Below are 22,850 nucleotides of genomic sequence, written 5' to 3' on the forward strand. Positions count from 1 at the left end.
GAACACAATGTGTGTACTTTGCACTGCACATGCATCATGCCAAATCAACACTAACACTACCTAGAACACCTGAGGCTCAAGACTGCATGTTTTTCTGCACATACAAATTTTTCTGTTCTTCAAGAAACATGACGATTTAATTACAGAAAACAAAGACTGAATATTTCCAGAAGTCATTCCTGAACAGTAATGTTTTTTTTTCTTTTTTTGGTTTTTCGAGACAGGGTTTCTCTGTGACTTTGGAGCCTGTCCTGGCACTAGCTCTTGTAGACCAGGTTGGTCTCGAACTCACAGAGATCCGCCTGCCTCTGCCTCCCGAGTGCTGGGATTAAAGGCGTGCGCCACCACCGTCCGGCTCTGAGCAGTAATGTTTATGAATTTGTTTTATTTTGTGTGTATGGGTGTTGTGCCTGGATGACTGACTGTGCACCATTTGCGTGTCTGGTGCCTGAAGAGGCTGTCCCATTTCTGGACCTAAGTTACTGGTGGTTGTGAGCTACCATTAGGGCACTGGGAACTGAACCCAGGGTACTCTGAAGAGTAGCAACCAGTATTCTTAACCTCTGAGATATCTCCAGTTTCAATGTATCAGAAAGTTTGATTTTAAAATTGAGTTTCTGACTTGAGCTCCAATTAAAAAAAAATCATCAAATTAAATTGTGGCTTGGGACTAGTACTGAATTTCCAACAATTTCCAAAATGTCCCCACATACACTTTGCAATACATTTATACAAAGCAGCATTCTTAGCACCGACAATTATAAAATCAAACTATCAACTACAAAAATCATCAAAAACGCTCTATAAACTGCAGAGTCAAACATTAAGATGTTTAAATTTTATATAAACAAGTAAATCTCTCATATGCAAGTTAACTTTCATTTTCATAAATGGTAAGGCTATATATATATACACACACACACATATATATACACATATATATTCCAATGGTCTAAAGTAAATTTATGAGCTTATGTTATCAGAAATGCTTTGTAGACCTATTTTATACACCTACATTACCACAGTCACATGAACATTTCTTGAACAAAAATGTGGTCTTGAATGGATGAAGTTTTAAAAACCTAATTCTATCCCAAGAATATACTCAGAGATATGAAAAAAGAATATATATTTGTTTATATATAAACAAGCTTACCCTGACACTCCTCTTAGAAAAGTAAGTTATTTCTAGTAAATGTTCAAGAATAAGCAAGGTTTCAAAGAATTTTGTCTTAAACATTAAGGAGAAAGGATCAAGAAAGAAGTAGTTTTCTCCCTCCATATACTCACAGACCCAAGCAGATGCATGCAGTGAACTTTCGTTCTGAGGTGGCTTTTGAGATCTAGACACACCCAAACTCTACATGTCTTTGCTTCTTGAACACTACTCCAACACCTTGAAACACAATCCTCTGTAACTTCTGAAAATTACTTCAAAGCAAAAACCAGAGGAGCCAGAACACAACACTCTGCAATACTATTTGCTCTTATTCCCTCCAGGACCCGGCAACCACTGAGAATACAAAGCTGAGGCTTAAAACAGAAAGTGTGCATCAAATAGACACAGCTATCAAAGCCTAGCATTGTGCCATGTGCCTGTAACCTCAGTACTCAGAAGTTTGAGGCATGAGTTGAACCATCCTGGGCTACATATTAAGAACCTGTCGAAACAAAACCACCTATTTCCTATTTCCTAGAAGAAGGGAAAAATCACTCAGAGACAATGGAACAGCATGTGGTAAGAAGGGAACACACTTATACACATCTCCTATATTCTCTAAGGAAAAGTGCCATAAGCTGGAAAACTAAGCAAGAAACATTCTGAAACCTCTCGGTGACCACAAAAACAGATTTCTTGCCTTTTTCCTGGAGGACTCTGAATCTGGTAAACCAGGTAAGGTTCAAGATGCCCCATCACTGACATGCATACTGAGATGCACAACTTCTTACTGAAGTTCAGGACACAGTCCAAGAAAGTCTAGCATTCATGTCTTAGCACTCAGATGATACCAGCCTCACTGTATCCACCAGGCTATCCTGGCAGGATGCAGCACTGTAACTCTCCTCTGCCTGAAAAATCCTCTGACCAGCCATATTTCCCTCCCATTTAGAGAGAGGTGTCTATCAGCAGCTGTCCTGGCCTTGTCCAAACGTATACCTCAAAATTTTAACACACAACAAAAACAAATTATAACCTCATACTCATGAGCAATTTAAAATAAGCTAAGCAGCATACCTAATGAATCTCCATTACATCCTTAAGAATACTGAAATCCCCTCTATAGTGTTGTTTCCAACGTTTCTTATTTTAAAAACCCACATATAGGAACTTCCTATCAGAAAATAACCCTGCAGGGACCTGCTAGGCCATGGAGATGCAGTTCTTTTATTTCTTAAACATTTTCTGCCTAAGAAAAGTAAGTTCTACCTCAAACACTTGTTCTATGAAAATGGCTGCAAGTCCAATCCAAAGCTTGGAGAAAATGTCACCAGGAATCAGGTGCTTTTCTTGGAAATGGGCAGGGGCTAACAGAAAAAAAACCTGGGTGTGGAACAACTCTTCCACAGGGATGGCCTGTGACCATTGGAAAACATAGATATTTACACTATGATCCGTAACAGTAGCAAATTATAGTTATAAAACCAACAAGAATAATTTTCTGGCTGGGGGTCAGCATACCATGAGGAACTGTATTAAGGGTCACGGCATTAGAAAGGTTGAGAACCACTATAAGGTCTCGGTGGCATCACCTTCACATCTCCTTGCCTTGGTGAGGCCTTGTCTGATGGTTCTACCTTAACTACTGCAAGGCACACACGCCATTGGGGTTTTCTGTTTTCCACTAAAGGGCAAGCTCACCTTCTCTCACAAATCCCCTCTAGGGCTCCTACCATACCTGGGCCCATAGCAGGGCACAGCAAACCTAATGAAAGAATCAAACAAATGACTGCATATCATTCCATTCTCAACACCAGACGGAATGCTGAGATCATGAGGGAAGGGAGAAGAGTCCCTTGGCCCACAGCTATGAAGCTTCAGTTGCCCATGAAGAACATAACCTGTGTAATTTGGCATCAGTGTCCCTAACGTGAACTGTTTGGAACCAAAGTCTACTGGCTCCTAAAAATTACCTCTTGTGCTGGTTAGTTTTTGTCAGCTTGACACAAGCTCAAGTGGTTCTGAAAAAAAAGCGAACCTCAGTTCCAAAAAATGCCTCCATAAGAGTGGTGTCTAGGCAAGTTTGTGAGGCATTTTCTTAATTAATGATTGACGTGAAAGGGTCCAGCCCAATGTGGGTGATGCCACCCTTAAGAAGGTGGACTTGAGTTTTAAAAGGCACACCGAGCAAGTCATGAGAAACAAGCAGTAGCATTCTTCCATGGTCTTTGCTTCCGTGACTACAGGTTTCTGCCTTGAGTTCATGTCTTGACTTCTCTCAATAATGGACAGTGATATGGAAGTGTAGGCCAATTAAAACTTTTTCTCCCCAAGATGCTTTTGGTAGTTTAACACAGAAACAACTCTCAAAGTATAATTCCCTCCAACCCTGGTTCCTCCAAAAAGGGAGAAGGTCATTAGTTCAGGGCATTTTATTTTTCTTTTTTAATGTAGCAGATCTAGTTTTTCATATCAATGTTTCCTTGCCATGTAAAATCTATGCATTTTAAGACACCAGATATAATGAAGAAAAATTCAAGAAAGATCACAATACACAGTTAAGGAACTGCAAACAAACTGTGTAAGCCTAGGTTAAGGAAACCTTTCCCAGGTGAACTCAGGGCAGCTAAAACATTGGGATACAATTAAAACCCCACAAAAAAGAAACTGCATGGCCATGAACAAGCCAAATTCCCTTAGAACCTCAATTTCCACGCCAACATATGGGATCTGTGAATGATGCCTCTCAAGAAGTCATTGCAGGAATAAGGTAAATTCACACTGAAAAAGATGCCATGCAGTCTGTGCCTTGACCTCTTTACTTCAATGCTCCACTGAAGGTTGTTCCAGAATGTTCATGGGCACATGGCTTGACATTGCCTGGCCCATCCTGTGCCACCAGAATAAACAGTACAGGTAAAGGACCTAGTTTACTCCCCAAAGGTATCTAAGAATCTTTCTCAAAAGTTCACATGTGCCTTTATAAGAAAACTGCCTGGAGTGAGCACTACAGCTTTTGTAGACAAAAATGTTTCCTTAGCTTACTGTGATTGAGGGAGCCAAGGGAAAGTGTTGACTGAATTCGTCCAATATTCCAGAAAATAAAAGAACAAGGCATACTGCTACTGATCCTCCTGACCATCCTTCAAAGCAGAGGTTCCCAACAGGGACAGTTGTACCCCAGGGAACATATTTTGTTAATGCCTGGCGATACTAGATTGTAATGACCAGTACAGAGGAAGGGTCATAGGTTACTGTCGAACATTACCAAGGTTCCAGGTGGCCCTGTAGGAAAACACTTGTTATTGCAGAGGCTGAAAGGAGCCCTGCTGTCGTACTGAAAGGAGAAGGCTCTGCTGAGTCCCTCTGTGAAACCCTTGGCCACTATACCTGGAGAGTTTAGATCTCCTAAGTAGCAGCCAAGGCTGGCAGAGGGTCCTGGAGTAGAGGGATTCTGTCACTCTGGAGTAGAGTGGAAAGGAGAGGACAAGAAGACAGAGAAAAATTGAAAGAGGAAAGGAAGGAGGACATTAGGTAAGGGATTCCCCTGTTTAAAACATAGAATACAACAAAAGAAGAAAATAACTCAATGAAGCCTAAATGTGTGCCTGGGTAGCAGGCAATGACAGCTGGACCCAGAGTTCATGCCATTGTCTTCTGAGGGAGAACTAATAACAAAACATGAGAGAGGCCAGGCAGTATGTGTGGCTTCCAGATCCCAGAGGCTAACACTGTTCCCATAACCCTGAACAACTCTGGCAACCAAAAGCTACTGTAAGGAAGGTAGGAGAGCTAAAGGGACTGTCATAAGAACAAAAATCAGAAAATCATTGAGTGGTTTTGAAAATAGGCGGGTTTTACTGCTTTAAAAAAAAAAAAAGAGGACTGGAGAGATGGCTCAGAGGTTAAGAGCACTGACTGCTCTTCCAGAGGTCCTGAGTTCAATTCCCAGCAACCACATGGTGGCTTGCAGCCATCTGTAATGAGATTTGGTGCCCTCTTCTGGCCAGCAAGGATACAGACAGACAGAACACTGTATACATAATAAATAAATCTTTAAAAAAAAAAAAAAAGAAAAGAAAGACAAGTATTAACAGTGATAGCCTCTTCCCACTGTTTCTACTTTCTGACTGTGCACTTAGTGGAGAAAGGCCTCAACACTTACGTCCCAAGAGCTTCAGAATAGTGCTCTGACACTGTAAATGCTGTTATTCTCTTAATTCTGGGATATACTAAAGTTAGAGAAGCTCTTACAGGGGGGAAGAAAAATAAACAACACTCAGGAACTCTTTGTGCTAGTATTTCAAAATTAGCTTTTCAAGGCCAAAAGACAACTTTCTAAAAAGCATGGTCAACTTTTTGCTAAGACTTGTCAAATCATTACTGTAGAAGTATATGGACATATAGAAGGCTCACTGTCACCAAAAAACACAAGGAAGAAGGGAAGTGACCACCTGCACATTATGCCTTCAGCCGTTGAGATGTTACCACTGAGGACCAGAGGCCAGCCCTCAGTGTTCTAAACTAAGAGATTCTATTCTGGGCAAAAGGAGATACTTCCATTAATACCTTGGTTTGTTGGGTTAGAGATTCCACAGACAAATTCCTGTTATAACTGGGAACTCTTAGGAAGAATGAAGATGCCAGGCAGTGGTGGTGCCTTTAATCCTTTAATCCCAGCACTCGGGAGGCAAGGGCAGGCGGATCTTTGTGAGTTCAAAGCCAGCCTGGTCCACAAGGGCTAGTTCCAGGACAGGCTCCAAAGACACAGAGAAACCCTGCCGGGGGCGGGGGATGAAGATGTGAAATCATCTATAAAGTCATACCTAACATCTGCCTCATCAGTACTACATAATTCTTATAATACAAATATGTCTTTTGACTGTAACAAAAATCAGTCTTCTACTGACAGCTTCAACCTACTAACAAACAGCAAGGTAAGTCAGTCTTGATGATACTCAGAATTTTGCACAAGTAAAATAATTCACACACAATTCCATCAACAAAAGGAATCTGGGAAAAGCAGCTAAATCAACCTTCCCTATCCATCTTGTTGCTAGTTCAACCAGAAAATACAAAGCTCACTGTGCTCTTCGGCTTTGTGGGTTGCATTCCTATCACCAATAGCACACTCTCAGTTACAGCTTTTCAATATAAGCACCATAAAATCCATATGCCAAAGCACCCACAAAGACCCAAAGTACAGAAAAAACCAAGGGCAACTTACCATATTTGGCACATTGGTGACTGAAGTATTCTTGATATCTGTAGGAAAAGCAGGCAAACTATTGACCATGCTCTGCTTGCTGGATAACTGGGGGTTCACTCCAGTGGCTCCCATCTGCTGCCCTCCAGTTTGACTAAAGGGTTGTCCAAATGGACTTGTGTTACCAGTCATTCCCATCTGAAACAAAACCAAGAATAATCATCTGTCATGACATAATCAATCACATGAAAAAAAATAGATGTTAGAAATGCTAGCCTGACCCACTGAGGACAAGGTATGATCTCCTCTAACCCCTCCATCCAGTTATAAATAAAAGCCTCATTATCAGAGTTTGTTGTTAGAATCGTGGAAAGACAAGTTTCATTTACAAAGTTAATTCTACAATTAGAAAGCTAACAAAGTGGCTTAAACGACCCCCATCCTAACCTCCATCCCAGAAGAGGCAGCACTTTCCTCCCCTCCCTACCGGCCAAAGCCCTGTCCAGTACCAGCAAGTCCTACACAGCAGAGGGCCCCAGTTGATGATCATGGGGGCTTCTCCAGCGAATCTTTAAGAGCTTTGCTTCTCTAGGGTTACTCTTCGGATTTTTAACTAAGTTTCAACTAGTTCAAAATGCAGAGTAGGAACATTAGCAACGAAAGGATAAAATATGTGGGCTCTGGATTAAAAATGATCCAGCCAGGCAGGTGATGGTGAGTGAGGAGGGTGAAAACTGAAGGCACAGTAACTGCCAACTTCACAACAGTAGAGACTGTAACACCCATTATTACACATGCTGAATATTTTCTCTAATAGAGTTTTTTTTCTTTTAGACTAAGCTGAAATAAAACCAACTATCCAGTAAATTAAGGCTAGGTCAGGAAGGAGGGACTCCCACCTCTGCCTCCAGGCCAGCCACACACAGATCCAATTAGCTCCAACATCCTTGAGTATATGTGGGAAACCCCAAAATAGTGTCCAAATAAGTACCTGGTCCCCTTGAGGAGGAATAAAGAAACAGGGTGCTCTCGTTGACCACTTTTTTTTTTAATAGAGCTTTACATTTTTTACATTTATATTCTTTACATTCTTCTCTGATGTCTATTACTTGCTCTGCATGTCTGGCATCATATTTTGTTAGATGTTTGGAGTGGGAAGAACAATCTTGAGCAGGAAGACCTCCAAGGGCCAAAGTTCTATTCAAGAAATTACAAGTAAGCTGGGGTGCTGTAGAATAATCCTGTACATTGTGAAAATGTGTTGCTCTCATTAATAAAAAAATATTAACTGAGTTAATAAAAAAGGCACTCAGGAAGTATAGGTAAGACAACCAGACTAAGGATGCTGGGAGGAAGAAGGACAGAGTCATAGGAATCTGGAAGGTTGCAAACATGTAGGAAGAAGCAAGATGAATGTGCCGTACTGAGAAAAGGTACCAAGCCATGTGGCAAAGCATAGATAAGAAATATAGATTAATTTAAAATGAGTTAGCTAGTAATAAGTCCGAGCTATTAGCTGAGCATTTACAATTAATATTAAGCCTCTGTGTTGGTTATTTGGGAAGCAGCTGCCAAAAAGACAGGAAAAACTCCACCTATACTGGGGATGCTCAGAAGATAATTTCACTATATGTTCTAGGTCATAGGTTTCATACCCAACAACATACACTGGTTAACTTCTACCTAAGAAATCACTACCACACTCAGCTGGTAAGCTCACTCTGTATAATGTATATTCCTTTCATGGCAGTCAATCTTTTTGCTTCCAAGGTCTCTAAATCACTTAATTTCTTTTAGCTCTAAAAGTCTAGATTGCAAACAAATCCACACACAACACAACTAACTCCAACTGATGTTAATAATGCCTACATGCCAAAGGGGAAGGGAAGAGGAGTTTGCTATGTGCACCTGAGCTTTCTCACCTATCTGAAAGTGAACCCATTCTAGCTGCAACTTTTGTACTAGGTATTTAATGTAAGTAATCAGAAACACAAATCCTTCACCAAACCCAGCAATGAGGCTCAACCCCGAGTTCAGGAGACTTAGGTCAAGGCAGTAGCTAAGTGAGTACAAAGGGCATTCCTGATTGGAACAAAACTCTGTCATCTCAAACTCAGAAAAACAAACAGAATTTTTTGTTCTCAGAAAGCAACACACTAGGTTAACTCAAGTAGCAACCACTACTCTATGTTTTATTACATAACTCAGGCAGGACATTATACACTTGATGGAAAAGTGCTTTACCAACTGAACCATCTCACTGGCCCTCACGTACTGTTCTTAAGGGCCTGGGATTTAAAAAACAGTAACAAAAACTCACAGAAGTAAAACTTCCCATTTCTAAATTTCTCAATTTTGAACCAAACCTTTCTGAGCGCATGCTTTCATTCAGCCACAATCAATCCACCCTCACTGTTCACGAGTATTTGCCAATGTCTGCTATGAGCCATGCCCAGTTGAGAATGTATAGAGCTTTCCGACTCTCCAAGGACTTGGCTTCTTATATACTTGAACTTGACAAACATTAAAAAAAAAAAAAACCAACCAATGTTGGCTAGAGGCTTCCAGATTAATTAGAATACAACAGCAAGAATAATTAGCACCAAGAACCAAAGTAGGTAGCATGCAGGGTATGGGAAAGGTCCAGTGCCATCATATGACCCTGCACTCAAGAAAGAGACCACAAGTACCAGAACAATAAACTTCCCCCAAGGGCTCTCTATGATTCTGAAAGCATACCTAACCCATTCTTTATTTATGTATTTTATGTATATGAGTGATGTATTTGCATGTATTCCTGCGTGACAGAAGAGGGCACCAGATCCAGTATAGATGGTTGTGAGCCACTATGCAGGTGCTGGAAATTGAACTCAGGATCTCTGGAGGAGCAGTCAGTGCTCTTAACCTCTGAGCTATTTCTCCAGCCCCTGAACTATTCTTTTAAAAAGTCTTTTTCTGAAACTGCAAACATTCTTGAATCATTCCAAAGACCACCTTGCCAAGGTGAACATCAGGAGTGTGTATCTGGTCAGGTAGGTTAGTGTTTGCCTGATTAGACTCTAGCACTTTCTAGCTGGTTGATTTTAAGGAAAAATACTGTATTTCAAAATATTCTCATAGGTTTCTTTAGAAAATGTCTTCCTCCCTCTCTATTCCAATTACCTCAACTCCTTTCTTTAATTTTAAATTACTAAGATATCGTCTTGCTGCATTTGTTGCCTAGGTTGGCTTTGAACTCATGATCCTCCCATCTCAGCCTTGTGTACATTAGCACACTCAACTTTCTTCAGGAAATTTCTTCACATCTTTTCTCCTTGACAAGCTGACCATTTCAGCATGGCTTCAAGTCCCAAAAGGTTAAGAATCATAGGCAAAGTCTTAGGTCATAGACAGCACACTGCAGGCATCCAGTTCAAAGAAACTCACTACACATCTTCAAAGTTAGGGCAAAAGTCCCATCCTGAACCTATAACCTACAGACTAACTCAGGAGGTCCAAACTTTAGCATCTGGCACCACACCCTTTCCTGCACCAGTCCATTCTCAGTCAGATCAGAGCTAGTAGCTAAATTTTGAGTCAAAAACGTAGACCTAAGTCTCTAAGAAGCCACCACAGTTCGTATCAAGTGGCTTGTCCCATCTTAAAAAAAAAAAAAAGAGAGAGAGAGACAGACAGATTAAGTAGAAATCAATGACCTTAGCTGCATATTTAAGGAAATGCCATTCACTTTAGAATATCTAGATTTCTGGATTACCAATTCTGTATCCATTCTTCATTGATCAAATCAAATTATCTATAGCCGCCAAGTCTAGGCTAATACTTAGCACCAGTGCTCACAATCAAACAATAAAATTGAGATGTCTAAACCAATCAGTAATCAAAATACTTAGTCCTTTTAATTTCCTAATAGTTACTTGTTAATAACCTAATAAATTTAAAGCTAAATTTATCAGATTTAGTTTAAACTTGCTACTGAAACTCTTGAGTATAACCCAAAGCAAAAAAGGAACTGTCAGTGATAATTCAAGTTCATCTCAAAAGACAGAAAAGTAAAGTAGGAGTCAAAAACAAAACCAACAAAAAAATAAAATAAAAAAACAAAAAAAATTTAAAAAACCAACAAGAACTCTCCTAAAATGGAATCTATTAAATAATGCTTCACAGCTCTATCTACTTGCCATGAAAAAGCACGGTGATGATGTATGCCAATCAGTCACCTAAGAATCTGCTTATCTGGCAATGTCCTTCTTCACTAGGAGAATAAAATTATGCAAATTGCAGTCCTAATGAGTGAAATGTACACAACAGGTAGGTAAGAGAGTCTGTGCAGCCAAGGTAGGAGATCCACTGAGCTCGGGAAGGGCCTGTGGGCTAGGGAGAATCCCATGCAAGCTTTGCTCACTGACACAAGGGCACTCATGGCAAACTGGCAATTATCCAGCAACCAGACAGAAGCTGCTCAGGTCCTGGGCTGCACAACCACAATCAACTGACAGCCTTCAACACAATGGAAGAAAGGATGGGCTATCCTTCTGACAGACACCATCATAAAAAGATGATGGAAAGCACAGAGCATTGTTCAACTCTACAGAGTTGCCACAACAGTACTTATGCCAATCCATGCCGAGTCTGTCTTGGGCATAAAACCAGGAGCTCTTGCTTCCCTCAAACATTTATCTCACATTGAAGGTGCTTAGTTTTTGGGGAGAGAACTCAAAAAATGACCACTCAAAGGCATCACCACTTTAAGACCTCCCCTCCCCCAACAAGAGCATATGTCAGTCCTGGAGAAAGCAAGTCACTGAAGCCAGGGCACAACAGCACAGCATGATGGGGGGAGAGGGGTTAGGGGGAGACGCTGCTGTCTTCTATTTTCTAAATTTTGGAAGTGAAGGCTGGTCAAGTGTTGATTTCACAAGCTTTGAAGATCTCCGAGTTCAGATCCTCAGCACTAATGTAAAAACTGGGCACGGAGTCAGGCTGTGGTGGTGCACGCCTTTAATCCCAGCACTCAGGAGGCAAAGGCAGGCAATCTGCGAGTTCAAGGGGTGAGTTCCAGGACAGCCAGAACTACAAAGAGAAACCCTGTCTCAACACTCCCCCCAATAAACAAACAAATAAATAAATAGCCGGGCACAATAACATACACCTGTAAGTCATAATCACACCAACACATACTTATACCATGCACACAAACAAATAATAATAAACAGTATAAAAATAACTATATAGTAGTCAACTGGCAGTTTACCTGGTCATGCTAAAAATGCTGAAGACACTTTAGAGTTGATTTCTACAGGATGGCAGTTTTATATTTGATCACAACACAAATAGGAGAACAATCTGTCAATAAAGCAAATTCTCTTGCCTTACTTCCTATGCCAACAAACCTTGGCTCTGGTATAAGACCCCATTATGTTCTAACCTAGAGACACACTTCTCTCTCCCCCCAAAACCAAACAAATCTGGGCACCAGAACACTAACCCATTAGCCTCAATGAGCACCTCTGGTTTCAGAAAGCCTCCTCAGTTTGTTTCAATGGGAAACAAATACTATTTCCTACTTATAATGATATAATAAAACAAGCTCTGGGCTCCAAAAGAACACAAAGATTCTCTGCACTACACTAACCAAGAGAGCATCCTAACTGTTCACCTTCCTCTCCAAACTCATCAAGCAAGATCTCTATCAAATCAAAAAGACAAGTCACAGAAATACAAAAGCTAGAGGGCTTAAGGCAAATGGCACTGACATTGAAGAAGGCCCCTTCCCAGGGCAGGCTTTACAGGAGTGCTATGCCACACATCTACCTTCTTGCTTCTCTGCAGGACAGGAGCAGAGAGAGGCATTTTCTCCATATTGAGACCACACCAGTGATAGCTCCTCTCCCAAAAGAGCAGTCCACACTCCACTGGGCTGAAACAATGGGCAGACAACTGGAATTGTCGGTAGGGACAGAACAGAGGATTTTTGTTTAAAGTATTAACACTTGATATGAACGTGTGTGTGTTAAAAGATATATTATTAGATATTCAAAGGAGGCCAATTCCTAAGAGCTCCAAGAATGAATATTGCTTGCCCATGAGAAAATGAACTTAAGCTAATGCAATACTCAGAGAACAAGCAGCTCAGCCCTGACCTCAAAGAACCCCATTCCTCATGTCAGAGTTTTACTGCACACATAACCACTCATGAAGTCAATCATCCTACAACAAATGCACAAAACAGGAACATTCAGGTGACCACAGTACATTTGCATTTCCAGATGACCATTCTAATATTGAAAGGAAGGTCCAACGAAATGCCAGACAGATATGACCAAATCTAATGGGACAGGTTATGTGAGCACCAAGAAGGAGAATACAAGCAGACACATGCGGCCATGCAGGAGCTCACAAGGACTCAGCAGGACCATGGGGAATGCTTCCAGTGACAAGTGCTAAGTTTGATATGATTTCCGTAAGACCAGGAGTTATTTTTCCAAAAGTAGACTTCAGTTTTCCTCATAATTTTATATACACTTAAACCACATACCATAACAAATGGAGGGAGGGAGACCTGAAAACATACCAAAAGAAAAAGAAAAGAAAAGTATGACTTTTAGTCAAAGCTGCTACCTGTCACTTCACAGACAAGCAAAGGGTTGCCTAGAAAGCTCAGGAACATCAGAGATCAGCTCAAGACCTCACTCTAAGTGTCATATACGCAAACCAGAGGCACTGTCCTACACCAGGAACATTCAGGTGACCACAGTGCATTTGTCCTACACCAGGAGGACTGTCAATCCCCATTGCATAGAACTATGTCTTCTAAGTACACCACACTGAAATGAGAACCACTGGACAGAGACACTGGCTCTATCCACAAAGACCTGGAAAACTACAGCCAGCAGGACAATGGCAATACAATGTCTGATGTAAGGGGCGTACAAATATTAGCACACTACCCCAAGTAAGATGCCATTTACAGAAGCAGGAATTTCTTGTAGTCGAGCCTGTGAGCTTTGGGGTCTGAATGGTGGCTCTGCCACTTGTTATCTGTGTGACCTTTCCTGGGGCAGTTTACTTAAGACTCTCCATGTTTTGGTGTACAATGGTGATGAAAATACCTCCTTCTAATGGCTGTGTAAGGATTTGAAAAAAAAAAATATTCATGAAGAATTCCAAATTGGAGCTACCATAGAGAAAGTACACAAATGCTGACTACTTGTACTCTGATGATTATTCTGAGGCTTTGGGGGTCAAATTACACTAAATATGGCTTCTTTCCAAAGTTTGCCTACAATAATAATGAAATAAAGGAGCAGAATTTTGAGAATGTCAAGTGACTGGGAGCAGCTTACACACAAATTGGCAGCAAAAGGGCAGCTGGGATCATTGTATCAGATTGAGAGAAATGTTCTGAGGACTATGAAAAACACAAGGATGAGAGAGAGCACTCTTAGGGCTCACTACCTGTAGAAATACCATGAAGAGACAATTATTTTCAAACTATCCAGGTAAATCATAAATATTTTCAACTTGAAGACTTTGTTCATCCCAATTTAAAAGATATTAAGAAGCAATTGAGTATGGTAGTACCCACCAATGGTCCCAGTACCTAGGAAGCTGAGGCAGGAGAATCAGACTAAGCTACATAGGAAGACTATCTCAAGAAAAATAAAGAAACAGAAAATATACTGGCATAATGCACATTAGCTAAAATTTGAACAAAAACTTGAAAAATGCTCATGAATAAAGAAACCAAGGTGCTTCCTGCTAGCATGTGGGCCACACAGCAACTGCTCCACTTGGTGCATCTTCATTATGATATGACAGGTTAGTTAAGCAGAGAGAAGATCAGAAAAGTATAACAGCCAGACTGACCTGCCTTACAGATCAGGCAGCAATGACACACACCTTTAATCCCAGCACTAGAGAGGACTCTAAAACAGGAGGAGACAGCTCTCAGACTCAGTCTCACTCTGAGGATTCATGGAGGCAGGATTGCCATTTCAGTCTGAAGTAGAGGTAAAGAGCCAGTAGCTGGCTGTTTTACTTTTCTGATCTTCAGGCAAGCTTTATTCATTAAAATACAAATGAAATGCCATTACACTTTCAACCTTTCTCTACACCAACCTTTCATACACCAGTAATGGCAATGCCATAGGCAGCACATTCTTTCTCTATGCAATGGAATACACATAAAACCACAGATTTAAATGAGTTTTATAAAAAACAGTATGATTCAGCTGGATGCTGGTGGCGCACACCTTTAATCCCAGCATTATGGAGGCAGAGGCAGAGGCAGGTGGATCGCTGTGAGTTTGAAGACAGCCTGGACTACACAGCGAGTTCCCAAGACAGTTATAACTATAAAGAGAAACCCTGACTGGAAAAAAACAAACCAAAAGAAAATAAAACAAAAAACAACAACGAAAATATGATTCAGTACATTCGAAACAAAAAACTAAATAATTTAAGGGTCAGTAATATTCATTCTTTCTAATGGAAAGAGGAACCATTATTATTCTAGACTATGGCTACATCATTTGTAAAGCCAAAGTATTTCTCTCTTGGCAACCCACCACTGCTAGAAAAGAGCCAAGAAGAGTAGTTTTCATGGAAAGACATGGCTGTATTCAGTCGGCAGCTATCATCCACTTGCTCTTGGAATCCTTCCAGCACCTCAACTTGATGAATGGAAAGTTAAGGAACATACACCAGTAATAGCAATGCCATAGGCAGCATATTCACCAACCAGAGCACACCTGGGAAGCAGAAATGCGGGAGCTTATACGGGTCGGTAACAGTGCCATCCTGGGAGCACTGAGGAAGACACAGCCCCAGATCTTAACACTTGCTACCAATGGTAAACCCTACTTGCAAAAGTACTTAAAACATTTCTCGTGTTTCCTTTGGATATGACTTCCATTAAGGCACCTTGGCAGGGCAGTAAGAACTCCAGGCCTGGGACACTAGAATTTTTTGGTAATTAAGCCATACTCAGTACCAGTGTTATGCCTCAGCAGGCCATGACCTTTGAAGACACTATCTCTTTAGGATGCAATCTATGTTCATTGATAAGCAAAACACTGGACTGGGAGCAGTTGGAAATTTGTTTCTAATCCTGCTCATAACTAGCCACATGGTAGGGACGAACCTCTTGCCTCCCTTAAGTTGTTTTTCATACGTAAAACAGGAACATTCAGGTGACCACAGTGAAACTTTCACAATTCTTTCATATTTTAAGTTTTATGCCTTTTTAAAGTTTCAATCAGTGCTTAAATTACAGGACAGTCTTACACTCTGGGAAATGCAGGTATTCACAGTGAGGAACAATTTGGGATCCCAAATCTGACTGGCCCTCGGTAGCAATGAAGAAGGGGAAGAGAAGATAATGGGAGACATGAGGGAAAATATCATTTTCCTTTATCAACACGTTTTTAATTCAAACTGTAACTCAGCTATATGACAAGCAGAATTGATCATCACTGGATAAACTACACGTGTCCCAAACCCTCTACACACAAAGGACAGATATGCCATCCTTCACAATTCACAGTCCACTCACTGATGAAAATGACAAATGATACTAGAGGAAGGCTCAAAGGAGCAACATAATGTAAGCATCAATAATGCAAGACCCAGAACAATGGGAAGGAGGACAGAGTAGGACCCAAAAGAAAGCAAGCACAAGAAATGCACCTCTGCTACACCAGGGCATGAAACAAAAACAAGCTCTCTTTGAGAAAGGTATGTATTTTCATGCGTGCGTGCATGTGCACACACGCGTGCTTTGTACATGTGTATGCCACATGCATATGGGTACCCACAGAGTCTAGAAGACCACTGAAGCTGGAGTTGCAGGCAGTTATAAGCTGCCCAAAGTGGGTGCTAGGAACCAAAACTCAGGTCCCAAAGGAAGAGCAGCCAAGTGTTCTTTAGCCACTAATCCATCTCTCAAGCTGCAAGAACAAGTTCTTGAAAGAGGCTGTTAGCTTTATCATGACAATGAGAGAACAGTATGTGGGGTGAGCTCTAGGTGGGAACTACAGGGATACAAACAGGTTCTGTGCTGTTCACTCCTGTCGAGCTTTATACATCAGTGACAACAGGAGGCCTGGAATGGGTAAAGGTAAACCAAGAACTCTCAAAGGTGACTGTCATTTGCATTTTAAGACATGTGCAAAACTCTATAACATATCAAATACTTAACTGTAAAAAGCACTATCAAAAAGATCATGGACAAACGACACTCTTACATTGAGGGCTTCTGACTAGTGATGCCTGCTTCTCAGAGGACTTGGAGGTAGCTAAAAGCTGTAGCACCTGACACACAGAGACCCAGAGAAGCTCAAAAGAAGGGAGAAGCAGAGTCAAGTGACTGGTGGGCTACTGAGACAACTTTCACAGTATAAACAGCATCTGATTAGTGACAGAAACACCTTGTAAGAGTAAAATGAAAAGGGCAAACCACAAAGTATATAATCCTCAAGAAACATGTACAGAGCAAGTGTTGGGGGGCGGAGTACAACCTCAAAACATTTAGTGATTAATCTGGAGGGTTTTCTTTCTTTAAACTCTATTTTATGTATTAGTGTGTGTGTGCGTGTGTGTGTTAACAGAGTGAACATGGAGGTCAAAAGACAACTTTGTGAAGTCAGTTCTCTTACCTTCATGGGAGTTCCAGGGACTAAACTCAGGTTTATCAGGTTTGCATGGCTAGTCCTACTTAACTGTTTCAGCAGCCCCAGGTTTTTCTCTTTTAAAACTTCTGAATTATTTATAACATCTACACCAAATATTTTTTTATCACAAGACTGTCACACACTGCTCTAATAATGTATGATAGTGTAACTAGGAAAATAACTGAATGAATGAGATTTGGCCACCACTATCAGATCTTTACCACCAGTCTCTGCTGAAAAGGTAGGAAGGAGGGAAAACAGAAACAAGTGTCAAGCTCAAACAGCTTATGTTTACTGCTTCAGCAATCATGTGCTGGCTCCTGGTAAAACAAAGGTTCAATTATCACTGCAATTTGAACTGTGGTTCAATTGTGGCAGCCAGAGATGCTGCTTCATTAGGATTTATTTGATACCTGAAAATTGGAAAGCTTACAAAACAGACTGGAGTCAAATTTTTCTTCCAAGTTCAAACAGTAAGATGTCATTACATTCACTAAACAACAACAAATAAAACACACAGAAAGGAGCCACCTTATATAAGGAACAGACTGTGCCAGCAATGAGACTTATATGGGACCTATTATATAGTCCCACCTGCTGCTGCTGTTTCCTTTTTTTCCTTTTTTTCTCCCGAAACAAGGTTTCTCTGTGTAGCCCTGACTGTCCTCGAACTCAGAGATCCACCTGCCTCCCGGGTGCTGAGATTAAAAAGTGTACACCACCACCCAGTTGGCCTACCTGTTTCACTCAGCTCTGTTGCTGGGATTTTAAAAGGCAGCAGTCCTACACATGTTTATCAACCAAGAATAAAGTAGCCGCTAGTTATCTTTCAGAATGTACTGTGGAGTGGTAAAAGTACTACACAGGAAGGGCAAGTATTCTCATGACCAGGGTAATAGACATAAGACCCAAAGAAATCAGATGAGTGCTTTCACCTCATCAACTGGATGGATCTCTAGGTAGAGAGAGGATTCCCAGACCAAGAAGCCAGTCTCAACAGACCAAACCAGAACTGGGCCTGGAATACCCACTATAAAACACCAGTAATGTTCAACATCATCAGCAAGAAAGAAATCGTGACAAGACACTGGAAGAAACTTCAAAGTTTATCTCTACTCTAGTAACCTAAACATCTATAATATCACAAGTACGTAACCATCTGTCCAGAGAAAGGCGGGACTTTTTTGTGTTTTTGCAACAGGATCTTATTAGGTAGTTCTGGCTCTGGCTGGTCTGGAACTCACTAGGATAGCATCAAATGATAGCCTCAAACTATGCGATCCTGGGATTAAATACATATGCCACACCTAACTTATAAAAGATCTTTTATTATTGCTTTGGGTAGAATGTGTGTGAGTGTGGGTGCATGCTTACCACACCACATGTCAGAGGACAATTTTGAAAATTGGTTCTCTCTTGCTGGACAGTAGTGGTGTATGCCTTTAACCCAGAACTTGGGAGGCAGAGGCAAGCAGATCTCTGTGAGTTTGAGGTCAGCCTGGTCTACAAGAGCTAGTTCCAGAACAGGCTCTAAAAACTACAGCGAAACCCTGTCTCGAAAAACAACAAGAAGAAAAAAGGAAATTGGTTCTTTCCTTCTGCCATGGGTTCTAGCAATCAAACTCAAGTACCAGGATTTCACAGCAAGCACTTTCATCTGCTAGGCTATCTGAGGCAAGCCTGGTCAATAGAACAAGTTCAAAACTAGACAAGGTTATATCGTCAGTAGTCAGTGTGTGTGTGTGTCTCCCTCTCTCTCTCACACACACACACACACACACACACACACACACACACACACACACACACAGAGAGAGAGAGAGAGAGAGAGAGAGAGAGAGAGAGAGAGAGAGAGAGATATCAAACAAAATAGAGAGAATGGAAAAAAACAAGAATGAGCTGGCTATCAATGTTTATGAGCTAAACACCATCTTGGAAAAACAGCATTCACAACAATGACAACAAGATGAAAGCTGCTCAAATCTGACAATCAAATCATAAGGACTTAGTCAAAGAGTTAGAGTTGCCCATCTCCTTTTGCTTCCCTCCCGTTGGCTTACAGAACCCTCTGTGACAGTAGCAACAGCAGTAGATAAAACAAAGGCTAAGTCATACAACCCAGAGAGCACTGTTGCCAAAAAGGTAATGACCCCCCCAAAATCACTCAAAATATACACACATACACAAACACACACATATGCACATGTATACATGCACACTATAACCTCCTTATCCATCCTTATCTCTGTACCCCATGCCTTTCTAAGAAGGACACCTGCTCATGGTTGAGAATATGTACTTGCAAATGCACATGATATGCTGATTTGAATGGGACAGCACTTAAGAAAACAATCTGAAAAACCACAAGGCACTGTACAATCTTGAAGTGGCTTTAAGATCTCTTTCCAAAAATAGAACGAGGATATCTCTCTGAGCAACCAGGACTATCTGAAATGAACACTTTCTAAGTTTAAAAAGACAGGCAAAAACTAAAATCAGTAACTGCAAGATAATGTTTGAAGTCTGCATCTCCCAGCACTACCTTTCTCTTTGTGTCAAACATTTAAGATGGCCTATGTTACAGCTCATTCTTTATTACTTGGGAGAGAAATACAAAATGAGTACACCTCAGTTTTGAGCACATGAAGTTTCCACTTAGAAAATAAAGCAATTACTGCAATCCTGACTGTATACAGAGATTACTACAGATTGTGCTATTTTTCAAAAGTCAAAGGTAAGAGCCACATTCTTATCCTTAATCGGTGATGTGCATGTAAGTTTGACATCATTATCTGCTGATTAAATATTGGCTTTTCCTAATAAGAAAATGTCACATTAAATTTTTGGCTTTTGTTTTTTGTCGAGACAGGGTTTCTCTGTATAACCCTGAATGTCCTGGAACTCTCTCTGTACACCATGCTAGCCTTGACTTCACAGAGATCCACCTGCCTCTGCCCCCCACCCCCAGCCCCTAGGCCTGGGATTAAAGGCATACACCACGCCATTCAGCAAATTACTGGTTCCTAACAGGGAACAGACTTTTAGATACTTGTCTCAAAATATACAAGAGCTCAAAACTCTGTCTACAGTCAAAAATAAGACAAAATTTCTACATAGAATACACATTATACAAAGTAAATTTGCTTATCTAAGATAAGCAAATCTGCTTCAGGGTAATGCTAATTTTTAAGTATGTTTTTGTGTGAGAGACAGAGCATTTTAATAGGGAGCCCAGGTTGGCCTTGAACTTGCAGTCCTGTTAGATCTGTGCTGGTATAGTATACCTAATTTTTGAAAGAATGACTAAGGCAAAAATCTCTTGTTGAAATTCACCCATACTGAAAGAAATCAGAGAAACAACACCCTTCACAACAGCCACAAATAGTATAAAATATATCAGAGTAACTCTAACCAAACAAGTGGAAGACTTGTATGACAAGAACTTTAAATCTTTGAAGAAGAAAATTGAAAAAGACACCAGAAAGTGGAAAGATCTCCCATGCTCTTGGGTAGGCAGAATTAACATAGTAAAAATGGCAATCTTACCAAAAACAATCTACAGATTCAATGCAATGCCCATCAAAATCCAAGCAAAATTCTTCACTGATCTTGAAAGAACGATACTCAACTTCATATGGAAAAGCAAAAAACCCAGGATAGCCAAAACAATCCTGTACAATAAAAGAACTTCTGGAGGCATCACAATCCCTGACTTCAAACTCTACTACAGAGCTGCAGTACTGAAAACAGCCTGGTATTGGCATAAAAACAGACAGGAGGACAAATGGAACCAAATAGAAGACCCGGATATTAATCCACACACCTTCGAACACCTGATTTTTGACAAAGAAGCAAAAAATATCAAATGGAAAAAAGAAAGCATATTTAACAAATGGTGCTAGCATAACTGGATATCAACATGTAGAAGAATGAAAATAGACCCATAATTATCACCATGCACAAAACTCAAGTCCAAATGGATCAAAGACCTCAACATAAAGCTAAACACACTGAACCTTACTTATAGAAGAGAAAGTGGGAAATACAATTGAACACATTGGCACAGGAGACCACTTCCTAAAATAACCCCTGTAGCACAGACACTGAGAGAAACAATTAATAAATGGGACCTCCTGAAACTGAAAAGCTTCTGTAAAGCAAAGGACACAGTCAGCAAGACAAAAAACAGCCTATGAAATGGGAAAAGATCTTCACTAACCCCACATCAGACAGAGGTCTGATCTCCAAAATATACAAAGAACTCAAGAAACTGGTCATCAAAAGATCACATAATCAAAAAAAAAAAAAAAAGAGTACAGACCTAAACAGAGAACTCTCAACAGAGGACTCTAAAATGGCTAAAAGACACTTAAGGAAATGCTCAGTATCCTTAGTCATCAGAGAAATGAAAATCAAAACAACTCTGAGATTCCATATTACACCCGTAAGAATGGTCAAGATCAAAAACACGATGACAACTTTTGCTGGAGAGGTTGTGGGGGAAAGGGGAACACTTCTGCATTGCTGGTGGGAATACAAGCTGGTGCAACCCCTTTGCATGTCAATGTGATGGTTTCTTAGAAAATTAGGAAACAAATTCCTCAAGACCCAGTAATACCACTTTTGGGTATATATCCAAAGGATGCTCAATCGTGCCACAAGGACATGTGCTCAACTATGTTCATAGCACCATTGTTTGTCATAGCCAGAACCTGGAAACAACCTAATGCCCCTCTACCGAAGAATGGATAAGGAAAATGTGGTATGTTTACAAAATGGAGTACTACACAGCAGAAAAAAATAACGACAGCTTGAATTTTGCAGGAGAATGGATGGAGCTAGAAAACATTATTTTGAGTGAGGTAACCCAGACACAGAAAGACAATTATCACATGTACTCACTCACAAGTGGCTTTTAAACATAAAGCAAAGAAAACCAGCCTACAAACCACAATCCCAGAGAACTTAGACAATAATGAGAACACTAAGAAAGACTTACACTGATCTAATCTATATGGGAAGTAGAAAAAGACAAGATCTCCTGAGTAAATTGGGAGCATGGGGACCTTGGGGGAAAGCTGAAGGGGGAGGTCTGAAGGGGGAGGAGAGAGGCAGGGAGGGGAGCAGAGAAAAATATAGAGCGCAATAAAAATCGATAAAATAAATTTACCCATACCCCTATCTGAACCTCTTGTAAATATCAAAATTTTCATATGAAAATGTGGTTGTAAACCCTCAGAAACAGAAAGAATCAACATAGAAAACTGCAATAGACAAAAAACTAGTAATTCAAAAAGTCATGAACAAAGTTATAATAAATCAAGTCAATATGCGTAATTTTTAATGGTTACAAAGCTTTTTGTTTTTGTTGTTAATTTTATTGTTGTTAGTTTTTTTTCTATTGTGTTGAGACAAGATCTCACTATGTAACTGTCTGCTCTGAAACTTGCTATGTAGACTAGGCTAATATTGATCTCAGACATCCATCCACCTGTCTCTGCCTCCTGAGTAGAGATTATTTATCAGTGCCCCCAACCAGTATGAAGTAGCCTGGAAAACTAAGCCCACATTCCCAAAAAATGGACTTGGATATTTTTCTTTGTTTAGAATGTTGGTTACAAGCTGTTACGCATAATGGTCAGGAGAAAAGCTAAACAAAGGATATCAGATTCAGAGTTCTTGTTTGTTTTTTTTTTAAGGGAGGGGAGTGCTGTGGGACAATGGTCTGTACCCTGTCACTTATATTTTAAATAAATGCTGATTGACCGGTAGCCAGGCAGGAAGTAGAGGCAGGGCAATGAGAATGCTGGGTAGA

The 22,850-nt window shown here is 40.5% G+C and overlaps 1 protein-coding gene across 3 annotated transcripts in view; it reads right to left on the bottom strand.

The window, feature by feature from the left end:
- The window catches only part of Crebbp (CREB binding lysine acetyltransferase), a 139,028-nt gene that overhangs the window by 62,411 nt on the left and 53,767 nt on the right, over nucleotides 1-22,850 (bottom strand). For all 3 annotated transcript variants that reach the window (XM_075941802.1, XM_075941801.1, XM_075941800.1), the window contains exon 3: nucleotides 6,387-6,563. In XM_075941802.1, coding sequence (XP_075797917.1) covers nucleotides 6,387-6,563 — 177 coding nt within the window. The remainder of the gene's footprint in view (nucleotides 1-6,386; nucleotides 6,564-22,850) is intronic.

Source organism: Microtus pennsylvanicus, chromosome 11, assembly GCF_037038515.1.
Source record: "Microtus pennsylvanicus isolate mMicPen1 chromosome 11, mMicPen1.hap1, whole genome shotgun sequence".
NCBI lineage: Eukaryota > Metazoa > Chordata > Mammalia > Rodentia > Cricetidae > Microtus > Microtus pennsylvanicus.